Raw genomic sequence first — 25,373 nt, forward strand, 5'->3', positions numbered from 1 at the left:
AGATTTGCACATCACTTTTCTAACGTAAAGGTCGGAAGGGAAGACGGAGAGAAGAATGTTAGCCCCCCCAGGGGGAACAATGAGTTCGACATGGAAACCTTTGAGGACACTATTACCACCACCATGCGTTTGGGTTGTTGGAATCAATCATCTTCCTATTCTAATTCTGGCATTTGGTTGAAAAAAGAAAAGATCATTTCCCTAAAAAAAACAAATATTTAGGGCATGTCTGGCTACCAAGAATTTATTTCCATGATTTTTTTTTTTTATATAGTGAATATATGTATATGATAAATTAGCTTCTTCAAGTGGTGAGGGAGGCTGGGAGAGGGATTTTGCTTTTAGAATACGAGAGACTACTCAGAGTGAAGAGGGCAAGAAAAGCTTGAAAAACTAGGAAACAAAAAACTACGCTCCAATGTCACACTCCAGTGTTTTCTTGAATACAAAGGGACTGAGGAGAGGGCAAGAAAAGGCTGATAAATCAGGAAACAAAAAACTACACTCCAATGTGATTGACGTTTACCCGATATTTTAACCACTTCTCACCCTCGAGCCCTTCCAGCCCTTTCAAATCTCTCCTCTCTTCTCCCACCAACCCTCTCACACCACTTGGAGACACTGATTTATTGTGAAAAAAAATTCTTGGCTGCCAGACATGGCCTTACTTAAAAAATATTCTAATAAGAAATTCATTTCTCCAAGCGTCATTTTTCATCTATTGATTCTGTTTATTTTTCTGAACTAAGAGATAGAATCAGATGGTGAACCTGGACCCACTCGTACGGGCCGCGTGGACTTGCATGTCATCCATTTATTTATTTGTTGGCTGTTTTTTATTCCCACACTTTAATAGGATGATCCAAACCGTTCATGTGATGGGCCCTAACGTAAATAGGTTCTGTCCAAAAAAATCATTTCCAAAGGATGATCCTAGCCCTCTCATCCATGGAGGAATTGCATATTACTATTTATGGAAACCTCTATAGATCGGATGACTACGATCATCCTATGGAAATGATTTTTGGCGGGTGATATATTTAGGGTGTGTTTCATCACATGGACGGTTTAGATCATCCTATGATGTGGCCAGTACAGTCCTTTCTTTAAAAATAAGGGACGGTCAGGAGTTACACCAAATAAAATCTCGATCATTTGGTTTTTTACGCGCACCCGCGGGTCTATTAGTATATTACTACCGAGACCATCCAACTTGATCCGACAGGGCGCGTATTTTAGAAAGATCGTTACATTTGTGTGAGCTCCACTCTCCTCACCCGCGTGAGAAATAATCAGAGCGGAAGATGCTTTGCTTTCCGTCCCCGGAATCATAATTCCGGCATCGGAGAGAAGCTGCCCTCATCGACCTTCTCTCTCAGTACTTTCTTATCCCCCAAATCCAGAATCTAACAGACCTGCAAACCCTACCCTAGCCGATAATGGCATCCGGTAGGCTTTCCACCTTATTCACGATCGAATAAGACATCCTCTCTCTCTCTCTCGTTCTTTCCGATTTTATCTGATCTTTATATCCCTTTTTCTTGCAGCAGCGTTGGAAGAACAGCAAGAGAAACTGAGGAGAGTTGTCGATACGTGGCGCTGCCGAAGCCACGATATATTGAGGAATCTGCAACATGATTCGTATCGATCATCCTCCATTTTTGATGTATTAAGCTCGAATTCCGATCCGATCCTTGTTTCTGTGGAGCCATTAGAGCAGTCAGATGTTTCCGCTCTCGTCCAATCGGACAATGTCGCAATCTCGAAGTTTGTCACGGTTCTTTCCTACGACTGCATCGAAGTTTCGAAACTCAGTCGATATGTAAGGGTTTCCTCTCATCTCCTTCTTTTCATTTTATCACATATGTGGACTTTTTATACTCCAGCAGTACCGGTAATAATGCGGTCATTTTTGTAAAATTGCTTGAATTTTGGGTTTGATACTCGTAGATTTGTGCAATTCATGTAGGCTGCAAGAAATTTATACTGTTCTGTAAAGTAATATTGACGTCATTTTTGCAAAATTGCTGGAATTTAGGGTTTATACTAGTAGATTTGTGCAATTCATAGACATCTGTTTTGTAAAATAATAATGGTTATTTTTGTAAAATTGCTGGAATTTAGGGTTTATACTTGTAGATTTGTGCAATTCATGTATGCGGCAAGAAATTTTTTTTTTTTTTTTGCAATCTATGTAGGCCTGCAATAAATTTATGTAGACAACTGTTTTGTAAAATAATAATGTAGTCATTTTTGTAAAATTGTTGGAATTTAGGGTTTTACACTAGTAGATTTGTGCAATTCATGCGGGCTTCTAGAAATTTATATCGACAACTGTTTTGTAAAATAATAATGCAGTCATTTTTTGTAAAAATGTTGGAATTTATGGTTTTACACTAGTAGATCTGTGCAATTCATGCAGGCTTTGATAAATTTATCTCGACTACTGTTTTGTAAAATAATAATGCAGTCATTTTTTTGTAAAATGCTGGAACTTAGGGTTTATACTCATAGTTTTGTGCAATTCATGTAGGCTTCAAGAAATTTATATAGACAGCTGCTTTTATTTGGCCCCCGTTCAAGTTCACAAGAGATACTTTTGGAAGGAGAGCCACAGAAGGCTTTCGGTTATTCGTTATCGCTGTTCATGGAACTATCTGAGATTACTTGTCGGATGAGTGCGGTGTTGTGTAATTTGCTTCAGCAACTGGAGTCCATTTACTCTTTGCAAGACAAGAATGGCAGACCGTACAAATCTTTCAAGAATGTCACTCTCAAAACAGCATTTACTTCCTTTGGTGATGGCCTGGCTATGTTTCTTGTTTTGGATGAAATTTTAATCCAGAATGGCCACATAAAGAGTTACATCTCTCTCTTCTCAAGGTAAGATGTTCAACCTTCATTCTGAAATTTGATTAAATAATTTAAATATTTATACACATTTCACTGTTAAAATTTTTTTTTACACACATTTCAATTATGCAGATATTTAAATCTTTAAATGCATTTATATTATGTTCTTATACAGTTCTTTTTTATAAGCTCTAGTGTATAAGTTGGAACGTATGTTTCCAAGTTGATCCTTTTTGACGCTTCTTACCTGTTCGAGTTCTCATCCAACCCCAAGTTTTTTAACACTAATAATTGGCTAAAAGTCTCATCCCATTGGTAAAAATCAGTGGCTGAAGCATACAGTTGGGAATTCTTGCAAATCATATGAGGCAGATGTGGGTCGGGGGCGGTGGGTGAGGAAGTTCAAGGACGTGCACGATAATTTCTGCCAATGAGATGGCAATTGTCCTCTGACTCATCTGTCCTCCTTTCAGTCTTTTGTTGAATGATGTAGATGTTATTTTCCTGGAAAGTGAGCTGTTCTTTAATACGAAAAGGTTGAGAACTGAAACAAAAAAAAACCAAAAAGGAGGCCATGATAGGGCTCTTGTAAATGAGGAGAAAAAGAAGTCTGAAAAGATTCCTAATAAGTAATAACAGCGGTTGCACAAGAGAAACCCTATAAAACCAAAAGCTATACAAGCCAACACATAAAGTGAGGAGTGACACTTGGAGGACTGCATACAGAGCACCAAAGGCAGTTGCTTGACACTCTCAAAACAAGTATAAATACAATGACTGCATAATGAGCCCCAAAGGCTGCCTTCACTCTCAATACACATATGAGGCCGCCAGTTAAGACTATTGTGGAACTTCAGCGCCATCTTTTTGGAAGATCATTCTGATGATAGAAGTGTAAGCTTAAGTGGTTAAGATTACACCGGATCCTATATTTAGACTTGCAAACCAGTACAACATGATTACCATTTCTTAATCGTTTTTGCATTCTCCATTGGATGTCTCGTCGTTTCTATTCTTGTTAGTGTTTCTGCTAAGTAGTTTTTTCATTATGGGCACCAAGGCCAGCCCACATATCAAAAAATCACATTTCTTGTTTTTTTTCTTTATGTTTTCTTTGCTGGGGCTTCTTATATTATTCCACAAGGAGAGGTGCGATCCAGGCCTGACTTCTGTTGCTGTCTTGCATCGGGCACAATCCTTGAGTCTCGTCTGTGGACACAATGTTTTGTTTTCCTTATTTATTTTTCGAATATCAAACTATGAAACACCTGACACTCTTGCCAAACAAATTTTATGTGCATAATACATCAAGGTAAAGACACCTGGAACTTAAAGAGGGTCTTCTCTCTTGACCATAGTCTTAAATTTCCGCTGAAATTGATGCAAAATGATCAAAATGTTTTCATTTCCATCCCCATTGAAATGCATACTGAAACCGAAATGCACAATATCAGTATGTGTTACATAATTATATTTGAATTGTATCACGTGTATTATGTATAAATATTTATATGAATTACATGTGATAATCAGACTTGCGAAAACACATGTAACTAGGTGTTTGGTATTGTTTAGCCATCATGGATAGTTTTTTTGCTCGAACTAGCCCATTGACTGAGTGGTGAAAGCCTTAACTCCATGGAGTAGGGTGTAGACACCCAATTTTGTCAAGGCAGTACTAATGATAGGTGTCGCGAGGGCGAACCTTATGACGAGTCCCAGAGCACCAGTCTGGTTTCTCTCAATATCTCTTTAGGGTGTTTTTCAGAAGAAAATGATTTCCGAAAGCTGTCTTAAACAACCGGAAAGCCTGTTTTAACACAACACCTGCCTTTTTCGGCAAATGAAACAAATTAAAACAGGAGAGATTCTTTCTTTGTTACCTTGTCAGATCTAAGACTTGGCTGAGTGTATATTTCTTATCAGAATGAAACAAATTAAAATTCATATCAGTAGGAAATACTTATTGATCAGGCTATACAAGAGCTTCTTGTTTATAATGGACATAAAATTACAAGTTTTCAACAAAAGAGATCGTCTTAAGGCTTAATACATGAGTTATACAAGATTAACATTTATCACTACCTAGACAGCTGCTTTCCCAAAAAAAAAAAACAGTAGACAGCTTGTGAAAAATAGCCTAGAATAGAGCTTTCCTTGGATGTCTGCTTCTCCAATTCCCCTAATATACTGTTTTGCCAATATTTGCATTTCATATTACTTTGCATCATGCCTACCATAGCTTCGTGTGCTCTTATTGTTATACATCACCCTTTTTGTTTCACCATTGTAATTTGTGCAAACAACCTTCTATTTTGAAGTTTGAGAGTTTAGAGTTGATTCTATGTATATTTGTTATGTTGTTTCATAGGATGTTGAATAAGGTGAAAATGGAGGTCAACGAGTTTGGTATTTCAGTTGAGGACCTAAACTGCCTTTTTCAAGTGGTCAATCACTTAGAAAAGGTTTTGGATGTTGGCTTGTTCCGAGTAAGAATTCTAGCTATCAGGATGCCTTCTTCTTTGTTTGTCTAAGCATTGAGTTTACCATAACAAATATAGCAGCTGATAAATTAGCTAAATATGGCATGCTAAGGGAGAACCTGAGAAATTATACGATGAACTAGCATACATGCTCATATTTATCGTACGCCGGAAGTACCACCCTTGATATTTGATCCAACAGCAGCATTATAGAAACTGTATTGCTGTCGGATCAAATATCAAGGGTGGGATGATGAATACGACCATGCCTTCTCGTTCATCATATAACATCTCGGGAGAACCTTTATGATGGGCAACCTCTGCCCCCTTTGTAATTTCTTGCAATCTGATGGTATTTTTTCAAAAAGGGAAAAAAATTGTAGCCAGTATGTTGAAGTCAGTCCTTAAGATATTTGAGGATCTAGTTGCTTGTTCTCAGCGTTTGTTGCAGGAGGAATCATCATGGCAAGACACACTCCAGAGAGTCAGATGCAATAGAAGATTTCTTGATGCATGTACTTCTTGCACTCATGATGGTTTGTCAGAAATCATTTCACGACTTGGTAAGCATCAAGTACTTTTCTCCTTTCGCTTTTATTTTTTTTTATAAGAATGATAATTCTTTCCTGTGTTGGTCTATGGGAAATTCCCACTCATAACAATTTCTAATTTTGTACAACAGGAACTTGGAAGGAATTTCCATTTGATCGTAGGAAAGCACTAAATTATGTGGCTCTGTTTTTATTAGGAACTTATGCTTCTGGTATGCGTTTCGAGTCTCACTTAAATATTTCCCTATTTTTATGCTTGTGATCTCTCTCCATTTGTCCCGTGCTCAATCAAGACTCCTTTCATAAACTTAGTTGAATCACAATCTGGTCACGAGTTTGTTTCCTTGGACAAGTTATTCTTCTGGTGGCTTTTGGTTTTTGCGTGGTTTTGTTTGCTTTTGATTTCACCTGTTTCATGCTTTTTAGTGGGAGTAAAATCTTGCTTCCTTTGCTGCTAAAATTTAAATCCAATTTTATGTGTATGTATGTGTGTATGCTACATTTTGATTTTTTTTTAAATTCATTTAATGTGCGTGTGCATGTTCGAGGGTTGTGGATGCGTTTGTATTTGTTTCTTTGATAGGTTAATTTTATAATCGGTTTCTTTGGATATTTTGTATAAAAGTTACTGGAAGTCTTTTTTCCATGTTTATTTTGTTTGGGGATTAGAATTTGTCATATTGATTCTCATATATTCAACATCATATTGAGTCTCATATATTCAACTGGTTTTTGAGGTTATGTTGGGGCAAATTGGTATGTGAGTTTATGTTTTTAAATAGTAAAATAACTATTTTAGACATTAGTACTTGTTCTTTTTTCTTTCAGTTGCATTGTTAGTTGGTTTTGATCTTTATCGAACCGATTCTTGAGATTAGAATGACATTGTTTCTGGCACTGGTGTACATCTTTTTAAGTCTTGGGCGGGCTTGTCGATCTTGACGAGATGCGTTAATCACCTGATCAGGAAGTTGAGCTAGTTGCATTAATTACCTTTTTGCTCGGGATTTTTGTCAGCCTTTATCTTCCAATGCAAAGTAGATTTTATTCCCTAAGATACATTCACTCCCTAGAAGTTTGGCAGACAGATTTTGGTGGTTTAAATCAGGCTTTTGGTGCGTATATGACACTGACTCCTGTTTTTTGTTTTCTTTTCAGTAAATGATAACATTGACTCCCCGTTTTATCATTTATTTTGTAGATTTTGCTGTTTTAGTTTGTTTGCAGGACCTCCTAAGTCCATGCTCTAGGTTTTATCTCTTCTCCTTTTGAATATATCTTCTGTTATGAAAAAAATGAAATAACATTTGCATTTGCTGCTGTCCTTTTTAGTTTTGGACACAAATTGTGTTTTTTATCCTACATACTGTTCATGCAAAGGATGATTTGTATCTGCTCTTTTTCATAAAATAGTTATCCAATTATCATTTTAATTGTTTCACTTTGAAGATACTTGATGCAATTTTCACATCATCAAAATCAAGTGTAAATAGTGTCATCTTCTGAGAGTTTCTTTGCATGTGATATCAGCTGAAGCTCCAGAAAAAAGATTAGGGAAAGTGATTATGGAGATGCTTCAAGTCATCCCTGTTATCTATGTTGAGGGTGGTACTAGATTTATTCTTTTGGACTTATTAAAGAGTCAATTTCCTCAATTTCTCTCCTCATGGCCCACATTGACTGAAGCTGCTAGGGAATCTGATTCCATGAAAAGCAACTATCTAGGACATATAAATGAGATGCATTCCAGGTATGTTTAAACTTTCCTCCCATGCATTTAATTTGCTCATCTTTATGTTATCACTTAATAAATAATTTTTTTGAATACATAAATATTAGTACATGGTAGGTGCTTCAACCCATACTTGATGTCAAAAAGTGAAAATAAATAATCTGTATTGAATAAATAATACTAGCACTTGGAAAGGTGCTTCAACCTTCAAATATTTGATGTCAAAAAGGAAATGACACTGCTATGGATGCTTGCCTCTGCAAACTATTTTTATTAATAGAAACACAAGGACCCGCCAAACTATTTTTTTTTAAAATAGAAACACAAGGCTTTACTTCTTCACACATTCCATAATTCTTAATTTCATGTATAGTGAATAAAATCTGACGTATCATCTTATATAGGGACTGGCAGGCGATGAGTGATGCATTAGCTTGTTGGGTAGCATCCTTCCAGTCAACTATACATCCATTGGTAATTATTTTATTTGCTCGAGAGTTTGGCCCTGTTAGAATGTTTTTTGGATGTTGAATTTTATCTTGGGGTTTCAGACTGAGCTGTCAAAGGTTGAAGCATGCCTTCGGCTTCATTTGAGACAGATTATTCAGGTATAATGCCCTAGACTCACATTGGGTTGTAAAAGTTAATTTAGAGGAATGACCTGTTGTTTTTGGAAAATTGGTTCCTGTTATGGTTTCTTTTTTTTGTAGCTTGTTATGTTTTATGTTTGTGCCATATTAAATTTATTATGTTTTGGATTTTTGTGTTATTTTCCTATTACATGTTTTCTTTGGGACATTCTTTATGTCTTGTTGATTTGGACACAAACGGTGGAAATTTATGCTTGTCTACTAGTCCAGTGCAGGGAATACTCTTGGCAAATAGAATGCAACTAATGGCAATTTCAATGCTGGATCTACATTCACTGCTTGAGGTAATGGTGCAATTATAGCTTCAAAGTCATTTACATTAGTGGTTCTTTAATGTTTCAGGTCTATTAATTCTACGAGGTTAGTTTCAGTTTTATGCTATACCAAAATATGCATGTTTCTTGAAGTTCATTGAATGCTTTTCATAAGTGGTAGTTCTTTTGTTGTGGATACACGTGTTGACGGAGCGCCGCAACGTAGGCGAACTCCATTCCGTCGATGAGAGGAGGTCCATGGCCAGGGGAAGAGAAAAGAAGAAAGGGGAAAAGAAGATAAGAAAACGAGAACAAGAAGAGGAGAGGAAGAGAAGAAGAATAGAAAGAGAAGAGGAGGAGAAAAGAAGAAGAATAGGGGTAGAAAGAAGAAAAGGGAATACGGGGAATAAGGGGGGAGAGCAAGAGAAGAAGGGAAGGAAGAAAAGGGAAGAAGAGAAATAAGAGGGGAGAATTTGTAATCAATATTATTCCATGCAATTGAAGAAACATGGAAATAAAATCCCTCAATCTAAATAACATAGAAATAAAATCCCTAAAAGTCAATTATCCTACTTATTGGGCTAGTATGCCACTTATCGGGCCCCATGGGTTTGCGACACGTCTACGATCCTCATCAGTTGGTTCTCTACGGTTTCACCAAACAAGTACCTAATTGGAAACACTATGCAAGGCAAGTTGTGTCCAAGTTGATGCTGTTCATGGTATATTCGGTACAGCAATTGAGATTTATTGCCTTGCTTTAATAGATGTAAAAGGATATATGGCCTTGTTGCTTTGTTAGAATCTGTACTTGCGTGTCTGTGGCATGGGCAACCACAGAATACATTCTTAGATAAGGTTTTTTCCAAGGAAGCAGGATTCTTCCCTGGGAGCCTTCGATTCCCGCTTCGATTCCCGTTTCGATTCCCGCTTTCGATTCCCGCTCTGGCAACCTTTAGTAGGATTCTTCCCTGGGAGCCTTCGATTCTCGTTTCGATTCCTGCTCTGGCAACCTTGGTTTTTTCTGTTTATATATGTCTTGCCTCTTAAGGTATTGACTTCATGAAAGTATAGTTATGTTGAAAGCGCTGGAAAAAAATAGAAGCTCATCTTCACATTTTTTTCTACCATTTGGGCTTTTTAAAAACTGAGCTTTTCATGGTATTTTTTTTTATTTTTATTTTTTAAAGTTAATTAAATTATTTCACTGTCCAAGCTGTCCCCATTGAACTGTGTTCATTTAGCTTTATCTTCCATTAAATTCTAGTAGGTGCATTTAATTTGAACATCTAACTATTATAGCTACTCATTTGTTCAAAAGGTAGTAGTTTAAATTTCCTATATTTGACTGATTGATAACTTGCAGGTTCCTATAAGAAGGGAGAAGTTGAAGTCTCTTTGTCACATGATTGTTTTGTTGAAAGTGAGAAGGCCAATTCTTGATTTCATACTTGTAAAAGCTTTTGTCACTTTTCTTTATGGCCCGCTCAATTACCCTTTTGGTGTAGGTGGTTGAGGAAACATTTCGCAAGAAGGGGTTGGATATCATCCAAAGTCTTCCCCATATGATAAATCTTATTCAGGCCGACATTGAACAATTGCTTCTTCCTGCAAAGGTAATCGATTTGCTGTGTGCAATAAGCTTTTGTTGTTTCATTTCATTTTTTTCTGCTGAACTCATTTATGCTATCAGTTACTCTTTTATAGGGTGTGCTGCAATCGGAAATCGCTAAAGGTAGCCAATTGAGCAAGATCAGATTTTTGAGCTCCTTGACACGTGGTATGATGCTTGTCATGATTGTTGTGGTTCTTGTATTTCTTATGAATTTTGTTTTAGTGCGGAGCTTTGGAGGAAACCAAAATGATTCTGTTTTGAAGAGAGGAGAGGAAAAAGGATCTTCATCTCTATATACATAATCTTAAAAGGGTTTTTCAGTGACAAAAAGCACTGGAACCTTCTGTCCAATTGTTTTTATATTGATGAATAAATTGCAAATATAATGGACCATAATCCTAGCACATAATAGTACAATACCAGTAATTAAGACTAATGAATAATTGTGATGAAAAATGAACCGTTGCACCCTTTGCGGGGATAATACAATGCTAATAATTAAGTCAAATTAACCATTTCAAAATAAAAAATAAAAAATTAAGACAATGAATAATTGCGACGAAAAAAGAATCCCCACTCTTTGGTCCCGCTGTTTCATAAATATAGGCTTTGCTCACCTCGCTTGATATCATTCTAGTAGCAATTTAAAAAAAAATATATATGGGAAGCTATTTCATTAATATTTGGAATCTGGCATTCCACTTTTATCTTATGTGTTGGGGCTCTCATGAAAGACATCTTAGAACGTACATGTTTGGCATTTTAGAACGTACATATATATTATTTCTAATATATATGGGGATGCTATTTCACATCCTTGGTTTGGATTATAGATATTCTTTACACACACAGCAATAATAAATAGCAGGCAATGGCTAGGTTTAGTGCAGAAGTATTTTATCGAGCTATGGCTTCCACTATAGAAGAAACTCACCTGATTGAGACTTGAGACTCCTCTCGCAGGAATTTCATTTGAGATTAGAAACAGAGAGTGTAATGCAATAATGATGTCGACAACAACAATGACGATGACAACGACAACTACTGTGACGATGACAACACGATGTGTGATCAATGTATTCAACCATTTAAGTTTCTTTGTTTTGGATTTAGTGTAAATGAGTCCATTTGTTATTTAAGAGAGATGTAAGAAATGATCTTTCATAAACTTTGAATGTGATGTTCTATTTAAGTAACTTCTTGTTCCTAAAATATAATTGATCTATTATTCAAGTACCTAATCTTACTTTATTTTCAAAGGCCAGGGCACCTTTTGTTATTTTTGTCGCACTTGTATTACTTCAATTTTTAGCTGTGCCAACCACCATTGTATCAATTTGAATTCAGTTATCTCAATATAGGTGGTAAAGATATGGATGCAAGGCTGGCAGATTCTCTTTCCCTGGTAATGTTTTTGGGACCGTTCATGCAATTCCTCTCATTCATAAGGAAAAATGCGTGCAAGATGTTGGAATTGAAGATCAATGTCCTCTATTTTAGAAACTCTGATGTAATTTTGTTGTTATCTCATATGTCCTAATTAGAAAATTAACGTTGGGTATTGCTTATTGCTCTTGACTATTGTAAATTTATAAATCTTGTATTAAAATATTTTCCAATTCAGTTTTTCTCTAAAACATTGTTAGTAGTTTGTTATGGGCCACAATTTTATAAAGGAGTCAAAATCCCTTCAAGATGAACTGGGACTTTAATCATTACAGTTGTGATCCTTGAGTACATATGCTACTATAACTATATTATAAATTGGTAAATCTTAGTATCTTACCATATGATAAATTATGCATTACATTAGTATCTCATCTGATTGTGCCTATATAATTAGATACTAAAATATGATATGCTGATACATGTATTTCTTACAGCACCGGTATTGTAAAATGTGGTGATTGGTGAATGATGGTCGGTAATAAATGAGGATGCAATTCAATTTGGATTAATAACTAATACTGAGCGATATCAGTTGTCACAACAATCTCACTGGTAGTCAAATAGCTTCCTAATTTGAAGATGCTTCAGAAGGATATAAAGTAGGTCTTTGCTTCTTTATATAGTAATGTCCTTGTCAACTGTATACATGTTGAAAATAACTGAACTATCTTTTTTTTGAATGGCGAAAATAACTGAACTCTTAAAAGATGCTCTATATTCACATTAGTTACTTAGTTAGTTTTTATATATTTGTATTCAAATGAATGGAATATCAAACATGTTGCTGAGAGAAATAAACTGGCCATCAACCAAGTCAATAAATTCTTGTGTAAAAGAGTCTACAATTTTATTTTATTTTTTTGAATGGTGAAAGAGTCTACAATCTAAATATGTATTTGTATAAATTGTTATTTTGAACTGATGTAATGTGGATTTTGAATATGTAGGTTATGTTTTCATCTTTGTTTTGTTCATTACTAAAATGAATCGAATCCTATAAATATTTCTCCTTTTAATTACTCATAGGTACACTATGTATTTCATTTCACAGAGGAAACTATTCTAGGAGAAGTTCGAATCCGTTCCAATTGGATATTGATCGGTCTTGGTTTGACATGGTTTACATGTTACTTGTTCCCAGAAGAGTCCATATCTCCATTAGCTAAATCCTTTTGGACTCTGCCTTTGGACTTGTATTTTGTTCGTACACAAACAAAGTCTTCCCCTAGGACACCTGTCCACCCATAGGAAACAAGCTCTCGATTGGTAGTCTTTCCGATCGCCAGTTGGTCGGTTTACAGTCCAGGAAGAGTTTTGATATTAATCTTCTGATAGCTGTCCAATTTAGTGCCTGCAAATGGATGACCTTCCAGAATAAGGCAACTGTCTACATTCAGCAAGAAAATATCCATGGAGTGGGTAGTTTCAATAGAATTGTACATGCGATCTTTGGTGTATGGGCAACTGAAGGTGGGCCTGTGTGGCACCACTTGGACCGTCCAGTGTTCACATGTATAATAGGATAAGTACCAGAGTGTAAATCCTCATTCCCAGGACAACTGAAGGTGGGCTTGTTGGACACCACTTGGGCTGTCCAGTGTCCACATGTACAATCGGATAGTACCAGAGTGTAAATCCTCACTCCTAGGATCCAAGGAGGGGTTTTAGGAAGGACTGAAAACTCATCACAATAGGATCTCCGCTGATGACATGTACAACAGGACGGAAATCATTTCATAATATGATGTCGCAGAGATGTATTGGAATACTAAATGAGAACAAATAAACAAGTAATAATTAGTTTTCTTAAAATGTCAGAGTTTTAATAAATTTAGTTTTTTTGTCAATAATTGTATTTCTGATTTTTTTTTATTTCTTTAGTTTCCTGTTCTGTTTGCCATTCCAAAAAAAAAAAAAGTTTCCAATAATATTCTGTTTATTTTGTTGGCATTCAGTCCTGTGAATGGACAGGTCGTCTCTTTGGTTTGGTGGTGGTCTGCCTTTTAAAAATTAAAAATGATTTTAAGTGATGAGGCATTGTCATTATTTTCTCATAATGTCAGTTGATTCCATTCCTTTGTAGGTAATGCTATCATTGCAAATTCTTCAAGGAGGTGGTAGCAATACGAGGCAGATCATTCTTTCGAACTGTCTGGATGTCATCCAAAGTATTGTAAGTATTTTAGTTGTTTGCTAGACTGCTATTGATAATTTCCCATTTCATCATTCACTTATTGATGCATAGTTTTCGATTACTGCTCATGATATTGAGAACCATGGATACCCCAATTAAAGGTTTTGTGAGTGTGTTTGTTCTTGTGCATGTTATGAGAATGCTTGTAATCCTGTAGCTAGCTAGAGAGCATGTGAATGCTCTTTTTACAAATGACAAAAAAGCAATGCTTATATAACCAAATTTGCAAACCCAGAACCTATAAGCTTTAAAGAATGATTCAACTGCTATCAACTGTTTTAAAGTGGCCTACCAAAAAAAAAACTGTTTTAAAGTGAAATTCTTGGCCACTTTGACTGTGGAGGCCATTTCTAAATTTATTGTAGGGAAATGATGTATTCACCTACCTTTCAAAAAAAAAAAAAAAATGTATTCACCCCCTTTTCTTACTTGGGATAGCCTCCTCTAGCGTAAAAGAGTTAAGAGTAGTCATAAATACAATAGAGGGGGCTGTCGCAAGTAAGAAAAGGAGGCGAATATATTATTTCCCTTTATTGTATTGCTGTTCATTTTACCAATCAACAGCATACAGAGAGTTGAGAAAGCTAATGTTTTTTCTCTGAACAATATTCTTTAGCAGGAATTTGCATGTTTAATTCAAAATAATTTGTCTTGATTCTGCAGCCTTTTGAGTTATTTTTTTTGAAATGAAAAAGGAAATTTGAGTTATTTTAGTCTTGGTTCTATCTTTTCCCACTGAAACAGGGTCATCTGGATATTGACTGTTCGAGGATTAAGAAGCTGATGTCTAAGGTAGATGTTATTGCTAATTTTCAATACATAGCTGAGGAGGTTACCAATTGTAGCTTCTTGTTCCGGAGGAAAGAACTGATCGGAACTTGGTTCGCTACGGTTTATACGGATGTTAACAAATTCTCGTGGCTACAGTAAGTCCGATTAGCATTAAAATAATCCATATGTTGTATTGTATGGATTAACTTGTTTGAAGGGAGAATGGGCTGCAAGCCACGATCCAACATATGCAATCACAAAGAAATATTGGCTATATGGTGACGGCTGTTGATTATCAGGTACATTCTTGATGCATTTTGTGATGGACTGTGGCTTCTCAAAATTGGCCACGCAGGCAAATCTACCTTGCAGGCACGCGAGGAGGAAATAGAGAACGCGGTGAAAAGCGTAGGTTTCATGGTCTCTAATTTTCTCACTGCTCCTTATGTTACTTAGATTGTTTCATCAACTTTTGTTTTAAAAGCATTAAAATTAGAACTTTCTCGATGACTTACAATTGTCAGTCTTTTCGTATAATTAGTTGGACATGTGGGTCATTTAGTCAGGGCTCTGATTAGTGATTACTCTTCTTTCCGTCTAAAATACAGGAAATCATTGCTCCTCTCTGTAGAGATATTGAGACTGATCTCCGCCTTCATGTGCATTCCATTCATCTTAAAGGATCTGTGCACATTAACCCAACAAAGGTGCTCTAGGTTTTTGAATTTTTGACTATACTGGGAAGGTCATATTCTTAATTTTCTAGTCTTTTTGTTCTAATTGGGTTTTGATATGGAATTATTTGTCAGACCGGGGTACGCAATCTTTCTTGGTACCTACAGATGAAGCCTTTGCGGCTTCCATTCAAGTGTATTGATATAAAATTGCATGTTGAGAGCTATCTGAATTCTTCTTTCTACAATCACACGGCTATGTCCTCATATAATTGGAAGGTAAAGGCTAGTATCTTGTTTCATAATCCTGTTTGGAATCATAGAAGTAGGTGATAAATATGATTTATTAGTCTTGGATGATGCTAACACCTATCAAGATTGTTTAGATTTATTGCTGAGCCAGCTATTCTTTTATCGTTTATGTTTAATCTGATTTGTTTGGACTGAGCTATATAGTTATCTTTGATTCTCACATTCTTGACTTCAGGTATACACTGAAATGAGGCAACTGGCAGAGATGAAATATGGGCTACTATTAGATGATATTCATCTTCCTGAGCATTCTTTGGATCATGGTCTTCATGTCACAGAAATTATTAAAAATCTACATAAGTTCGCTGCAAGCTACTCGTATAACATTTACAACCAGGTAGTATGTGATTGACTTTGAAAAAAAAAAAACCCGTTAACTTACCAACTTCTCCAGAAGCTTAAGCTTTTGGAGAAAGGCGTTATTTATCTTTTATACTTTAACACTCCCCCGCACGTGTGGCCCACTTGGCAAACACATGGCACATGTGGTCTCACTTTGGGCTGACCATCACGTGGATTTTTGCTATCCGGGAGGTTTGAACTCGAGACCATTGGCTCTGATACCACGTTAACTTACCAACTTCTCCAGAAGCTTAAGCTTTTGGAGAAAGGCGTTATTTATCTTTTATACTTTAACACTCCCCCGCACGTGTGGCCCACTTGGCAAACACATGGCACATGTGGTCTCACTTTGGGCTGACCATCGCATGTGGATTTTTGCTATCCGGGAGGTTTGAACTCGAGACCTTTGGCTTTGATACCATGTTAACTTACCAACTTCTCCAAAAGCTTAAGCTGTTGAAGAAAGGTGTTATTTATCTTTTATACTTTAACAAAAACATTAATTGTTCTATTGTTGATTTGGAAATTTTGATAGGTCTATCAAGCACTACTTAAACTTCTTGATGCATTCTTCTTAGTAGATTATCTTTGAGGACTTACTTTAGGTGCTCCTAATTTTGCAACAAAACTTGTTTGCAGGTTTTCATTGAGAAGGTCACTAGCGGTCAAGGTCGTAAGACCTTGCGGGTTGTTGGTGTGGAGCATGTTGCTTCTTCAATAGCTACACATGGGCTAGGAACAATGTCTACTGCTTTAAGTTCTGTTTTTGAGTTTGTAACTCAGAAAATTGCAGCCTTATCGGAGCTTCTTCAAGATAATTTTGTCAGATCTCATTTAGTGAAAGAATTCAAATTGTGGAAGGTATGCTCTTTCCTTGTTATGTTTCTAAATTAATTATTTCTTTTATCTTAAATATTGTGAGTTTTTACAAAAGAGGAAATGGGTGTGATCACTGATGTAAATTGTTGAAATCTTGTAGTCTTGCAAAAGTTCTTTTAACTCTAGGATCCTAGCTTGAATTTCACTTTTTTTTTTTTAAAAAAAGAAGGAAATTCAACGTTGAAAGTTGAAAATATTTGGTTGGACCATCCAATCTAGATATCTTTTGTCATAGCATGGTTATGCTAAAATTCTTTTGAGCTCAACCTGGGTGTTTGCTTGCATTGGAAAGCCTTTAAAAGAAGCTTTTTGAAAATGGACCAAGGAGAACTTTCAACGTTATCTGAAAGGAAAGGTAAAACAAAATATGAAATTGATTTCCTGGACCAGAAAGAGTAAGTACTACATTTGTCAAGGTTTGTGAGAGATGATAGAGCTAGGTTGAAGAGCGAATGGTTAAGGATTGACTGATTGAGAGGAAGCTTACATGCATCAAAAGTCGAGAGCTTTATGATAGAGCTAAGTTTTGTTCCATGTCACCTCAACACATCATGGATTGGATTTGACTGTGTGCTAAACCTAGCACCACTATCCAAGTTGATCTGGGATTAGTTTTTGAAAATCACGATCTCCCATATTTTCCTTTATCTTTTCTGTCCTTTCTTTGTTATGGTAACACAGTTCTGTTAAATGATATATTCACTTCGTCATGGAAAGTACTTCCATTTTCTTGTTTTATACATGTTTGGGAAGCATAATTGTGCTGAATGGCTTGCAGAGTGACAAAGGAGCTACAAACAAGTTCACTTTAGGACATGCAGAGGACCTCAACGCAGCCATTGGCAAAGTGACCTTTGGGGATCACGAATTGAGTTTTTTAGAACAGTTGCACTGTGTTATCACTGAAATGGGTAATGCGTTAGGGTTGGTGAGGAGTCTACGAGCAGGTTGTTCCCGTCATGCGTGCAGTATATCTCGGTATGAATTCAGTGACATTAGTTCCCATAACCATGGTTTGAATTTTCGGTCGAAATACTGAAATTTCAGATTTCGGTTGGGACCGAAACCGAAATCCCCCGATTTCAGAAATATTTCGGATATTTCGGAAATTTAATATTTTATTCAAGATTTTACTAATTTTCCTGTAACTTCGGCCGAATTTTCGAAATAATTATTTAATTCATTTTTTGCCCTGAGTTTCGTCTGAAATTTTGGGATTTCGGCCAAAATCGAAATTTAAATCCATGCATATAATCATATGTTTCTCTTGTTAAATTTATGTATGCTGACATGATTCTATATTTATGAACTATAGGTTCGTGTACAAACCTAAAGGTGTTAGAAGCTTTAGAGAAAATTCCCAGAAGCTTGGATTTATGGATGAAACAGTTACAGCTGGAAGGGTAATGGACATGGCAATAGAAAAGAAGTATCAGCCTGAGGAGCTTATGAATTATTTTTTATTTCTTATAACTGCATTTTCTAAGGTAACTATGATGTTTCTGTTTTTCTGCATTTGTTCCTGTTTAATATTTACTCCCCATGCACTTTTTTTAGCCAGCAAAGTCTTTTGTTGTCCTCCATATAGTTTCAGCATCTTGATTTTATTTGTTTGTCTTCTCTGAGAAACCCTTCTCTCTCTCTCTCTCTCTCTCTCTCAAAAATAAAGTAATAAAATAAAATAAAAACTAAAAAAGGAAAATCATTTAATTTATGCCAATTCCATCTATGCATGAAAAAGAGATTTTATCCAAGAAAAAAAGACGATCATGTTTGGAACTGCTGATGCAAAATCCACTGGGTTATGTAAAAGATTAGGTAATTGTAATTAACCTATCATTTAAGAGAATTAATTTATCCTGGATGTTTATAGTTACAAAGTTATGTTCATCTGACTTCTTTGAGTAGTGTACACCTGAAGTATTGAGTATTAACAATTATGGTCATTTGCGGGTGCTTTCATGTCACGGGCGACAGATCGTCTTCTAGCATATAGTTATTCCTTTAGCAATTCATTTTAGTAATATATATTTACAAAGTTCAGTTTTGGGAAAAGATCAAGAAGTAATTATTCGTGATTCAAGAAAAAATCGGGTACCATCAGGGAAGAACTTTGGCAAGTAACCCTAGTTCAGTAGTGAAACTTCTCACAAATGGTCAAAAGGCCTTATTGGTGACAAAGAGAAGATACTTTGCCAAAAAAATGACCAATCCCACACCGTTGTGTTTGTGGTAAGGGGGCCATGAACCTTGTCTAAGGTCTCGTGTTCAAGTCCCACTGGGTTTGGTACCAAACACCCTCTGCTTCAAAACTTTGCCAAAAAAATGTCATATGCTATTTTATCGGGTGTATGGAATGAATGAAATCAATGGATATTTGATCGTAAGCATAAGACACTTGGATGGGTGGTCTTGGATATCAAGCTATCCATTATCAAGTGGGAGATCGTAAGTGAGCACATAAGCTCCACCTTTCAAAAAAAAAAAAATGGCACTCTTTTTTTATTCTTTTTGAATAAATGTTTTGCCTTCATAAAAATTGGGCGATGGTAAGGTAAAAATTTGGACCTCTCGTTTGGAGAAGTAATTTGAGATTGGAAAGTAATTGCATCTAGCATTGTTCAACTGGATAGAGTTATAGGTAGATGCTTCTCATCCCCACACACCTACACCCACACTCACACCAATTGCATCAAACTCAACTTTTGATAGAATCTCTAGAGGCAATCTGGTACAGGCCGGCATTGGAGGGGTTTTTAGGAGTTATTTTGAGGATATTGCGAAGGTATTTTCTGAGCCCATTTGTGTTAAAGATTCCACTGAAGCAGAGTGATGGGCTTCCTTACACCTATTCAACGCTGATTTAGGGAGTCACTTGATGGCTTGGTCTAAGAGATCAAGCACAAGCCCATGGAAGTTACCTAATGTGGTTACAGAAATCATTGAGTTTAGTAGAGAATTTGCATAATCCTTCATACTAGCCCCTAGAAGCGCCATGATATAGCATATAGCATCGTTTGAGGAGAAGATCGACCAGCCTCTTGCACCAAAATTTCATTTCTTCTCTTGTAGTGATGGACCTTTTGGTTCTCATGTAATGTCATTATAGGTTTGGAGTCACCTAGCTCTCATGTCTCTTTGTACTTTGTCTTAATATATTTATTTTATTCTTTTAGAAAAAATTCTAGAAGATTAGAAAAGTAGGATATGTTTTTTTTTTTTCAAAAATGATATGAAATATATGCATGAATTTAAGAAATGAAACACATTTCAAGAAAAAGAAGATACTAAATCCATTTATATAAGAAACAACAAAATGACGGGCCATAGAAAAGATTAAATAAGGAAAGGGTATTTTCAATATATGTGTTGAGACAAGGGTATTTTCAATATTTGTGTTGAGGCTTAAGAGACCGTATTTTGATATCTATAGCTGAGGGCATTTCATCTTCTATTGTTTCTTTCTCACCCTAGCATTCAGTTGGATTTATTCTTGCCTTGTTAACTAGGAAGATCTGCCATATAATGACCCTCTCAAACTTCTTCTGCAATTTTCCCATGATCTATTTATTCCCTCCCCTTCGTTAAGAGAGATCTCTCAAATTCATCATTGGATCTGCTTGAAGCTCTGAGTTGTCTACCAGAGCATATTCATAGTTGGATTCTTCTTCAAACAAAGTAACTCTTCTCTTTCCTTGTTTTTCTCTCGTTTTCTTCTCTATATCTTTCTTTTCATTTTGTTTTCTTTTTTGCAATTCCTTTCTCCCCCCTTAATATCTCTTGTAAGTTTTCTGCCTTCGGTTGAGCTTCTCCTTAATATCTCTTGTAAATTTCGACGGCAATAATGACGTGGAAAGAATTCATTGAGATTTCATTTCGGTGAGGATGGAAATGGAAACATTTCAATCATTTCAGAAAAAAATGGGTCAATTTAAACCATGGGCTCACTTGCACTTCTATATTTTTGTATTATAAAAATTAACAATTAATTCATGAATTATTGGAAAGTTTGAAAACAAACATGATACTTAAAATAATTTGCAATATACCATTCAAAAAAATAATGATTTGCAAAAAAAAAAAAAGGGAAAAACTTTTTAAGAAAAGAAGGTATTTTCAAAATGTAGGCAATTTTTTTCGCTATGAACTCAGAGAATAGCATGATGGTTACAATTAACACATATACTATTCATTAAGTTAATGACAGAAAAATTGAGTAGATAGTGAACAGACTGGACTATTTTGCATACATTTTACTGATGGGCCATGACTAACATAGTGAACATAACGAATAAGGCATAACAGGAGGAATTGAAAAAGGACTGTTTAGATTATTATTAGATCAACTAACAAGATGATCTCTTGTCTTGATGAATGGAAACGATCCAGTGCACATGTGGCATATGTGCTTGGTGATCGGGATCGTTGATCTGATATACCATCACAGCACCCAATGGGCCCAAGTCTGATGCTGAACAAAGATTTCATTCACAAGATTGAGGTGTGCAAAAATTGACAGCTTAAATACATCTTTAGTGAACATAACGAATAAGGCATAACAGGAGGAATTGAAAAAGGACTGTTTAGATTATTATTAGATCAACTAACAAGATGATCTCTTGTCTTGATGAACGGAAACAACAATGATCCAGTGCACATGTGGCATATGTGCTTGTTGATCGGGATCATTGATCTGATATACCATCACAGACGACCCAATTGGCCCAAGTCTGATGCCGAACAGAGATTTCATTCACAAAATTGAGGTGTGCAAAAATTGATAGCTTAAACACATCTTTAGGTTGCCTTTTTCATCATGCTTGATCTGATGTCTAGAATCATCCGATGATGTTAGGAGCAAAGGCAATAGGCCGGAATCATGTCGCCGGCAATATTCTTCATGGACCTGATTGCTGTCCACATGGGAGTGGGTCCATGCCATTCTTAGACGTTTTCCTCATCGAAAATGATGCTCATTTTAGAGGACATTTCTGATTATTATACAACAGAAACAAGGGAAAGAATAGAGAGAAGAGGGAATGGGGTTGGGGAGAGAGATTAAATAAAAGAAACAGAAAATGGTGGAGAATAGTAGAAGAGATGAAATAAAGTATATGTATCTGTTGGAGAAAGGAGAGCAGAAGAAATAAACAGTAAATATATAAAAAAAAACTGAGAATTGCCAGAAATGTATATTCCCTAGAGCGAGTTTAGAAGGTTCTAGAGCCCACCACTGGTTCTTAAAAGAATGATAATGGAAAGGTTTTAAGAGAGAGTAAGTATTCTTAATCTAAGAGAGGAGGGAGAGCCTACGGTAAGAGCGCGGCGTAGTTAGGAGACAAAGTTGATTTAAGTTTTTAAAGCTTGGACTTCAAATACCAAAGTTGGCATTAATTACTTGAGTCCTTTTTTACTACAGTTGGCCTTAATTACTTGAGTCCTTTTTTACTACACATACATGCCATTTAACCATTGTTTTAAAGAAAAAAGAATGAAATAATTTAAGAGACAACTCTATGTCTCATTAGAACATGATAAATGAAATGATTCTTGAGTTGACAAGTTTAACTCGTGCTTTTGCTTAAACCCTGGAGCAAACAAGTTTTGTTTGTCATTGATAGAAAGAAAGGTCTGTTTGACATAGATAAAAAGTTCTATTTTATTCATGACCTGGATTGTGGCTAGATCGGGCTGACTGAGGCGAGTTCCTGGTGGACTCCGGTATTCAAAATTCGCACATAATTTTTTTTTCTTTGATAAAGGAAACCAAAGCTTTAACATGTACACCTGAGCATGAATTTCCCAAAATCATGTATATTTATAAACTATAAGTGTGTATGAGTCTCCTATAGTTTGGTTGATACTATTTATCTGAACTGATATGTGCGTAGGAACTCGAGAAGCCTGAGCATCTCCATTTTAAGGACTTCTTCCTCTTAATCCCAGCCCTTATTACCAATTTAGTAGATTGTAAAGTTCATTTCAAGGACAAGATGCTGAGGAGGAGCCGTGATGTGGGTAACCAGATAATTATGGATGATGGCTTCATGGTTGGTGTTGTTTATATTCTCAAGGTATATATTTGTGTAGCAACATTTCCATTGTGCCGTACTTGGTTTGGCATTTGTTTAGCTGCAATCATTTTTGCATTGGAAGCAATTCCATTGTATTTTAAGTCAATGAGATTTTTATATGGATTTGTTTTTTATATTTTGACGGTTTGTTATGTAAGAGCTATTAGTTTTCACGACAGTATCTTTTAAATTAAGGTGACAGATAGGTATCCTATGATTCACTATGTAGCTTATAGTTTTGTTTTTTTTGTTTTTGTTTTTTGTTTTTGAATGGTTATCTAGCTTATAGTTCCTCTGTGTTGTTTCCCTTCAATGCCTACATATATTATCTACTCAATTGTATGGGATGTTACTCAAATAGTCAAACCTTGAGATACCTATAAATGGTGGTTCAGGTTTCACCAGAATATCTGAAATGTACTGAGATTTTGAGTCGACTCCTTACTATAATGATCATAACTTGTAAATCACAAGAGAATGCTCCATTTTCAAATAACACTTCAAAATACATGTAGATTGTAGACACAAAGTACGCTTCTAAAGCATCGAACAATTGGGTTGGGAAGTGGTCCATGTTCACTCTTTCACTTGCTTCTTTTTTTTTGAGAAAGGTAACAGAATTTTATTCCAACATAAACGGCAGGGACAAGATGTCCCCAATTACACTAAACGTCAGTCAGTTCACCCAAAGGATCCTGACTAATTACAATCAAGAACAAAAATCAGATCCAGGAGAGGATGAAGGACTCGCATAAATTGTGTGCCCGATTAACTCCCGCCTTAGCAAGCGTGCCCGCTGAGGAGTTCGCAGATCTCCTCCGATGGACCACAAGAGGTCGTAAAATTCTCACCAGATCCCTCACTTCATCAATCTTGTTTGCAAGCCACCAGGGTCCACACTTCCGGTTTGACGCCCAGGCCACGTATTGGCCGAGTCACCTTCGACTATTAGAGGCCAATGTTATGCTCCATAAACCATTTGAGTCCAAAAAGTAGGGCTGTCACTTTCAATTGCTTCTTTCTAACTATTATTCCTACCTAACTGAAAGCTCGATATATGAGTGACTGCTCCAGGTGCAAGACATTTTCTTAGAGTCGGGTCTACATCATAATCTTGTGGCTGTGCATATGATGTAGACTATGTTTTGGTTGCAACACACGAATGTAATGCTGGCCATTAAAAAAAAGGGATATAATGAAATGCTGCAGTTTGTGTCCTCAAACTTTGTTCTTTTCGGAAGGCAAAAATTAACTGCTGCTACTTTTTTCAGTAGGCTGTGCTGTATCCTCTTATTTTAGTGGACTATGTAATATGTTCAGACTCAAGAGAAGGAATGATAATCTCCTTCTTTTTTTTAAAAAATTTGAATACTAAGGAATGATAATCTTTAAATGATAATAATTTGCAGATTACAGGACAAGAGATATTGTTTGATGAACTGAACTGGTTTGCTTCTACAAGTAAGCAGTTGGCGGAGGCACTGCTGTCTCTGGAAGAAAGTCAGAGTACGGAGCAACGGAAGACAAGTGGGTTCTCTGGGTTGAAACTTTGGGGCCAGGCTGCATCACCACCCATTTCAACTGAAGCCCAGAAGGTCAAGATACACCCTTCTCTTTATTTCTACTTCTTACTTCCAAATTAACTCCCACCTAATGTCGATCTCCATTTCCTCATTAGTTTCTCTACTCTTTCATGCTGCAGGGAATTGATAAACTTAAGAGATACCAAAGAGAGCTTGAGCTTATTCAGTACGGTCTCAATGTTTCGAGGGCAATTATGCATTAAAACTTGGCATATAAGGATGCCACATATGGATGGCTGTTCTGCAATTGTAATATAATTGTTGGGGATTTGCTAGCGTCCGTCGCAGAAGGCCTTTTGTGGATGGGCTGCAACAGCCACCTCATTAATGAAGACAAAATCAGCTGAAAAGTGAGCCTATGTGGCTACTGTCACATGCAACAGCCCTTCCGCAAAATGCCTTTTGCGATGGACGCTAGCAAATCCCTAATTGTTGAGAAGCATCAATTGATAGAGTACGAAGTATATTGAGCTGTGATGTGATTATGTGCTTGTGCACATCGTTTCACAAAAAAAAATGCTAGTTGTCGAAAGGACATGTTGGGGTCTACTTATCTGATGATCCAAACAATTCACTTGTTTACTCTGGATCGCAATGTCCCCAATCTCCTATTCGATGATCCTAGCCTTTCGATTTGTGGCCTGAGTTTCATGCAGTTGAATTATGGGGTTCCATCAGAAAGACCTATTCTCCATTTGATTTTCAGTTAGTATTGTGATTCCCTCTCTCTCTTTCTCTCTCCCCCCCTTCCCCCCCTATTTTCTGTTCTGCATTATTGTACCGAAACTTGTGAGTTCCAATCAGAGTCGATGTTTAAAAAGTTAAAATGCAACAAGGTCCAGAGTCAATGAGAATATCTCTACCGGTTGGATGTTTAGGATTATCCGGTGTTGGATATTTTCGGGGCACAGCCCATCAATTGTGGGCTACAAATGAACTGTTTAGATCCTCGAACAA

At 36.3% G+C, this 25,373-nt stretch overlaps 1 protein-coding gene across 2 annotated transcripts; it reads left to right on the plus strand.

The window, feature by feature from the left end:
- The first annotated feature begins 1,209 nt into the window (after positions 1-1,209).
- LOC143877406 (uncharacterized) lies at positions 1,210-25,143 on the plus strand. 2 transcript variants are annotated; one of them, XM_077379429.1, is made up of 26 exons: positions 1,210-1,449; positions 1,548-1,822; positions 2,534-2,883; positions 5,225-5,342; positions 5,776-5,899; positions 6,019-6,099; positions 7,418-7,637; positions 8,024-8,093; positions 8,171-8,227; positions 8,485-8,553; positions 9,890-9,946; positions 10,032-10,139; positions 10,231-10,303; positions 11,500-11,543; positions 13,671-13,760; positions 14,526-14,707; positions 14,852-14,960; positions 15,161-15,259; positions 15,362-15,505; positions 15,714-15,875; positions 16,520-16,741; positions 17,538-17,737; positions 18,075-18,246; positions 22,651-22,833; positions 24,243-24,428; positions 24,536-25,143. In XM_077379429.1, exons 1-26 carry the CDS (start codon positions 1,440-1,442, stop codon positions 24,617-24,619), a joined length of 3,489 nt encoding a protein of 1,162 aa, XP_077235544.1. In that variant the 5' UTR covers positions 1,210-1,439; the 3' UTR covers positions 24,620-25,143. The 2 variants fall into 2 exon arrangements, with proteins under 2 accessions (XP_077235544.1, XP_077235545.1); XM_077379430.1 differs by having other exon boundaries at positions 5,788-5,899.
- Positions 25,144-25,373: the final 230 nt, after the last annotated feature.

This window comes from Tasmannia lanceolata, unplaced genomic scaffold, assembly GCF_043159265.1.
Source record: "Tasmannia lanceolata isolate RefF3 unplaced genomic scaffold, GAP_Taslan_0.1 ptg000005l, whole genome shotgun sequence".
Lineage (NCBI taxonomy): Eukaryota > Viridiplantae > Streptophyta > Magnoliopsida > Canellales > Winteraceae > Tasmannia > Tasmannia lanceolata.